The sequence below is a fragment of the Elephantulus edwardii genome, unplaced genomic scaffold (genome assembly GCF_000299155.1).
Source record: "Elephantulus edwardii isolate Elephantulus edwardi_28Jun2011 unplaced genomic scaffold, EleEdw1.0 scaffold00026, whole genome shotgun sequence".
Taxonomy (NCBI): Eukaryota; Metazoa; Chordata; class Mammalia; order Macroscelidea; family Macroscelididae; genus Elephantulus; species Elephantulus edwardii.
The window spans coordinates 7,382,872-7,389,478 of record NW_006399776.1 but is presented as its reverse complement, the minus strand read 5'-3'; the positions used below and the strand labels follow the sequence as shown (position 1 = coordinate 7,389,478).

The window sequence follows — 6,607 nt, the reverse complement described above, 5'->3', positions numbered from 1 at the left end:
ACAAGAACAGAGCCTGTAGAATTATCTGAAAGGTGTACAAAAAGTAGATCAAGAATAAAGAAGGTAGTTTCCAGTTGATCTAAAAAAAAAAAAAAAGCAGCAGCTCTTGCCGAAACCTGTTAATATCCTAGCAGCACACAAGCAATAGAACAACATATGGCATTCAGTAACATTTTAATAGGTAACTCTGGTGGCCTTGTGGGTAAAAAGTATCACTGCCAACCCGAAGACCAATGGTTCAAACCCACTGCTGCTCCAAGAAAGAAAAATGGGCAGCCTTATCCTGTTACTTATAGCCTCTGAAAACCCACTGGAGCATGAGCTTTGAGTTGGTTATAACTTGGTAACAGTGTGAGAGAGAACATTTGAATGAATTGAAAATAAGTGGAACATTTTGAGATAATCATGAAAAGGAAAATGCATTATCTCTGGTACTGGTTTTGTTCTTGAACCACATTTTATGCAAACATACCAAAAAGTTATATCAAATATAACTGACCTGTGATATTTTAAAAGCAAATTTTTTTTACCTAAGATGATCATTGTGTTAATTTTTATTCATTGATTCTTATTTTCCCTTTTAGGTCAAAAAGCCCCCTGAAATAAATTTAGTTCTGTACCCTCAAGGCCTAACTGGTGAAGAAGTTTACGTGCAAATAGATTTGAGAGTTAAATGCCCACCAACCTATCCAGATGTGTGAGTACATTTGTAAATAGCTTTGATGTGCATTTCTTTTCTGTTGTGTCAACTAAAAAACAGGTTGAAATTAATACTGTTTTCTCCTTGCCCCCATGAAATATAACATTTTAGCTTATGTTACCTTTAATTCATCAGGAACACATTAAGGATAAAAAATTGTTGTGAAACTTCTCACATTTTAAGTCTGCTTATACTTGTAAGATAGTCCCTACAGGAATCAATCTTGGCACAGTGACTAATTGTGTCCTTCCTCTGAAATACTAACCTTTATTTGTTTAGTTCTTCATAAATTAGGGAAAGGAAAAATCCAGAAGAAAAAGATAAAGGTGTGGTGACTATTAAAGTGTATGTGCACTTAGTTTAAAAGTTGGATTGGCATTAGAAATCAGTAGCTTTATATGCTAGATAGGATCTTTTATTTCCCAGACTAAAGGGATGTTGAAAGTTTTGGTGCTTCTCAGTAGACAGTGCTGATGTCCATTGATTCCTTCTCACCTCTGTCCTATCCTGTGCCATCCTCACAGTTCTTGACACATTAGAGCCCATTGTGGCAATCAACCGTGTCAGTCCACCTGGTTTAGGGTATTCCTCTCCTTCACTGACCCTCCACCTTTCTGAGCATCACTTTTCTCTCCAAGAAATACCCTCTTCTAGCAACATGCCCTAAGTATTTGCCTCCAAAGAGCAGTTGGGCTGCACCCTTCAAGACATATTTGCTTGTTCTTTGGGTCATCCATGAGATATTCAGCACTTTTCTCCAACACCACAGTTCAAAGGCATCAATTGTTCTATCATCTTTACTCATTCTCCAGCTCTTAGATGCATAGCAAGTGATTGGAAAGACCATGGCCTGAATCAGATGCACCTTAATCCTCAAACTGACATCATTACTCCTCATTGTTTTAGAGAGTTCCCTAACTGCAGATTTTCTGAGTGCAATACATCTCCTGATTTCCTTACTACTGATGAGGGTGTTAATTGTGGACCCAGGTAAGATGAAGTTGTAGACAGTTTCAATCTTTGTTCCATCCTTCATGATTTTTCCTTTTCCTATCAGTCCAGTTGTAAGAATCTTTGTTTTCTTGACATTGAGATGCAGTTCAATTAAAGGTTGTATTTTTTGATCTTCTGCAACAATTGCTTCAAGTCCTCCTCAGTTTGAGCAAGCAAGGTTGTGTCATCTGCATGACAGGTTATTGATGAGTCTCCTTCCAATCCTGATGCCACATTCCTCCTCATAGAGTCCAGCTTCTTTAATAAGTTTAGCATACAGATTGAATAGTTATGGAGAGAGAATACAACCCTGATGCAACTCCCTTCCTAATTTTAAAGCATGCCGTGTTTCCCTACTGTGTTTGCACAACAACCTCCTGGTCTTATGTATAGGTTTCACATGAGCACAATTAAGTGCTTTGAGATTTCCATTCTTCCCAATGTTAGCCATAAGTTGTTATGATCCATGCAGTCATATGCCTTTGTATAGCAATAAAGCGCAGAATAGATAATTCTTCTGATACTCTTTGCTTGCAGCCAGGATTCATCTGACATCAGAAGTGATATCCCTGGTCCACGGCCTCTTCTAAATCCTACTTGAATTTCTGGCAGTTTTCTATGTACCATTCTAGCCATTTTTTAATGATTATCAGCAGTATTTTGCTTGTATGTTTTATTAATGATATTGTTCGATAGTTTCCACTTTTTGTTGGATCACCAACATTTCTTGGGAATGGAACAAATATGAGTATCTTCCAATCCATTGACAAGGCAGCTATCCTCTAAATTTCCTGACATAGACTGGTGAGTGCATGCAGGGCTGCATCTGTTAATTAAAACAAGTCAATGCCAGTGCCTTCAATGCAGTTTCCATGTTACTAAACTTAGATATATTTCTAGTCGTAGATTGGGATATAGATGTTATGGGAATACTGGATGGATCGCTGAAGCTCCATCTTGGCTAGTTATTCTTGTTTTCCTTTATTCTGGAGCATGTAAATGGGTGCACAGCATTGGACTGTTACCAGGGAACTGAACTGTCAGCTCAGCTAATTGATGTTAGAGCAAAGTCAGGGTCAAGAATTGCCTTTCAAGGGAGTACACGGTTAAGCTACACTCTGGGATCAGACACAGAACTAATATGAGTTTTGAAAAAAGAGACAAAACCCAGATTTTGTAATCTGGGGCAAATAAAAACCAACAGAAAATAGTTGATGTTGAAAATACAGGACATTTTTATCAGATCGTAAAGTTGAAATCATAAGCAGGGGCACAGGGAAGGAGAGAGAAGGTCAAATCCCAGGAAAGCTAGATCCCCTGGGAGATGGCACTCCTCACATTCCAGAGTAAAGCCATTGACCAGCGCTCTTCCTGCCCAGAGCACGCCCATGGCTTCAGACTGAGCCCTGTGTCAACTAGAATGGCTCAGATTGAGATTTAAAGAGAATGTTCCTGGGACATGCAGAGGTTCACATAAGAGACCTGTGAAATTCTTGAGCCCAATAGTTAGAATTTAACAAACACTATTGCAAATATGCTACATTTTAATGATTTAACAAACACTATTGCAAATATGCTACATTTTAATGTTTGTTTTCCTTCCTTTCCCAGTGTCCCTGAAATAGAGTTAATGAATGCCAAAGGGTTGTCAAATGAAAGTGTTAATTTATTAAAATCCAGCTTAGAAGAACTGGCCAAAAAGCATTGTGGGGAGGTAAGACTTGCTACACCAGAGAATTATGAGAACTTTAGACAATTTCATTAATGCTCACCAGCTTTTGCCTCCAGCCTTTCCTTTGGTTTTAAATGCTTTATCTGTATACCTCAAATTTAATTTGGACTGTAATACTTTGTTTCTTAGTGGTAGCTGCAAAGGAGATCATGGTGATTTGTATTTTTTTTTTTATTTCTAGCACTTAAAAATTATACTTTTTAGAATATAGCTTAATGATACTCTAAAACTTGCAATTAATAAATATTGCTTAGTGGTCCTTGGAGAAAGACATCACACTGGGAAAAGTAGAGAGAGGGTCAACGGGAAAGAGGAAGACGCTCACTATGATGGATTGGCACAATGACTGGAACAGTGGAGATTGTGAGGATGATGCAGGTTAGGGCCGAGTTTGTCAAGTTAGTCATCATCAACTCAAAGGCACTCAGCAGCAGCGGAGCCCTGATTCACAGGAATTGAAACACTCAGTTGCTAACTCAGCAGCTGCCCCATGGGAGAACAAGGAGGTAATTTGCCTCTGTAAAGATTGACAGCCTTGAACCCCTGTGAGATAGCTCTGCTCTGCCCTGTACAGTCACTATGAGGTGGAATCAACTCAGTGGCAACCAGTTTAGGCTTGTTTTCCTTTGTTTTTAATGGTGGTGTCAACATTTTTTCTGAAAACAGTCACTGTGGACTTGGTATATATTTTTGCGTATTTTGGGCCTGCCATTATGCTCTTGACTCAAACTTTTATGTTGGATAATGTTTACAAACAGGAAACATCTGACCGAACATTGTCATCCTTCACCTTTTCATACCAGAATGATTTTTTTCTTCATAATTAATGACATGCTTTACTTGACTCAGCAGCACCTAACAACTCCTCCTTTAGCACCCAATAACAGCTGCTCTGGTGGCCTAGTGGGTAAGGGGTTATGTTGCCAACCCAAAGGCAAGCAGTTTGAATTTACCAGCTGTTCTGTGGGAGAAAGATGGACAATCTTACATGTAATTTCAGCACCAAACAACCACCACTCCAATGTCCCTTCTATACCTGAGCATTTACATTTATTTCAGTACTAAACTGTGCTTGTGAAACCTCTCATAAAAGTTTTCCTTTGGGTATCAGAGCTCGAGGGCAAGCCTAGCTGGATTTTAGGGCCGAGCATAACTATGATTTCCTTCTTACTCCATCTAATCCATCTTTGCCTTGCTTTTATGTGATATTACTGTTTTTTACCTATGTAGCTCATGCTCAGTGATTCCCATCAAGCAAATTTGACAGGAATTAAGAGCTGTTGTTAGTATGTGTTGTCAAGTTGATTCCAATTCATAGTAACCCTCTATGACAGTAGAAGTACTCCATAGTGTTTCCTGAGCTGTTAAGGCTTTACAAGAGCAGATTGCCAGGTATTTTCTCCTATAGAACCACTAGTGGCTTTGAACTACTTATCTTCAGTTCAGAAGGCAAGCAGTTAGCCATTGTTCCACTATGATTCCTAGGTAAGGACTGTTTTTATGTACTCTCAAGTCAAAACCAACTCAGATCTGACCCTCCAGTCAGTTTTCAGAGGGAGTAAATAGCATGGGGCATTGCCCATCTTTCTCCTGCCTAACAGCTGGTGGATTCATACTGTGTACCTTTGGGTGACAGTACAACTCCATACGCACTGGGCCAACAGAACTCCCTAAGTAAGAGCTTGTTGTTGTTGTTATGTGCAGTCGAGTCGCTTGCGACTCATAGCGACCCTATGTACAACAGCCCTAAACTCTGTCCTGTGCCAATCGCACTGTCTCCGACACTCCATCCCGATTACCCCAGTCACTGAATCAATCCACCTCATAGAGGGCCTTCACCTCCTGCGCCATCCCTCCACCCTCCCAAGCATGATGTCCTTCTCCAAGGACCGGTCTCTCCTCACAACATGCATGTCCAAAAGTAAGGGCTAGTCCCGGTTAACTATCCTAAAGCTTCCTTATCTATTTTGGAGATCTAATAATCAGCCAATTAGATATACTTTCACCTGGATTCCATAACAGGGGATTACTCACATGTGTTAGGTATATGTATTCTATCCAGCTAAGTTGCTGTTTCCAAGAACTGTAGTGATTGATGAGGTACAGAAAATGGTTGTAGAAAAGCCTGGTCAAAACACTAGGCCTAGGGATTATTCCGAAGTTCTAGGGTCAAGGGACTCCAATATGTAAGTGAAAAATAATAAAAATTTATTTATAGAATGTCATCTAATTTCTTATTAATGAATTTCTTTTGCTTTATTTTCAACAAAACTTAGTATTTTGAGATTAACATGCAGTTGTAATAAATACTATAAAGATGAATACTATAGAGAGTACCTGGTGCCCTTCATGTGGATTCTTGCAGCAGTAACATTTGGAAGAACTTTAGTACATCATTATTGCTAGAATTTTGACATTAAGACAATCAAGATACAGAATAGTTCCCTCAGCACGAGTCCCTCACGTTCCCCTTCTATAGCTACCCTTCCCAACCCATCCCCTCTGTCATACCTGGAAAGTGCTAATCTGCTCTCTATTTTTATAAATTTGTCTTTTCAAGGATGCTACATAGATCGTCATATATTTTATGACCTTTGGGAAGTGGATTTTTTCCAGCCAGCATAATTTTCATCCGGGTTGCTGAATTTTTACCTTATTTACTATTATTACTTTTTGTTGCTCAGTAGCATTCCCCGGTTTGCTTTTTGACACATATCTGGTGTTTCCAGTTTGGGCTACTATGAATAAAATTACTAACATACATCTACAGATTTTGTGTAAACATAAGTTTTTTATTTCTCTGAGATAAGTGATCAGTACAGTCATAGATGGTAGTGAGTGGTAGTTGCATGCTTAGTTTAAGAAACTGCCACATAGCCACTGGTGAGAGTCAGCGCCCAGAGCCATCAGGGGCTTTAAGCTCGTTGCCCACTGCTGTGGTGTGGACAGTTGAAACCCAGGTCCCGACAGGCACCTGGGGAGGGGGGGAACACCCCAGACTCTACTTCATGCTCTGCTGGAGAAGGAGGGGCAGTCTCCTATACCAGTCAGATCCAATTTGACAGTACACACACACACACACACACACACACACACACACACACTTTTTCTTCTTCTTTTTTAAAAAAAGACTACTTCAGCCGTCGTGGCCCTCTGCCCGGGGCAGACTGCCCCCGGCTTGG

The 6,607-nt window shown here is 39.8% G+C and overlaps 1 protein-coding gene across 1 annotated transcript in view; it reads left to right on the top strand.

Annotated features, from left to right (window-relative positions):
- The window catches only part of EIF2AK4 (eukaryotic translation initiation factor 2 alpha kinase 4), a 124,610-nt gene that overhangs the window by 25,902 nt on the left and 92,101 nt on the right, over positions 1-6,607 (top strand). The window contains exons 2-3 of the mRNA XM_006883027.1: positions 585-697; positions 3,305-3,407. Coding sequence (XP_006883089.1) covers positions 585-697; positions 3,305-3,407 — 216 coding nt within the window. The remainder of the gene's footprint in view (positions 1-584; positions 698-3,304; positions 3,408-6,607) is intronic.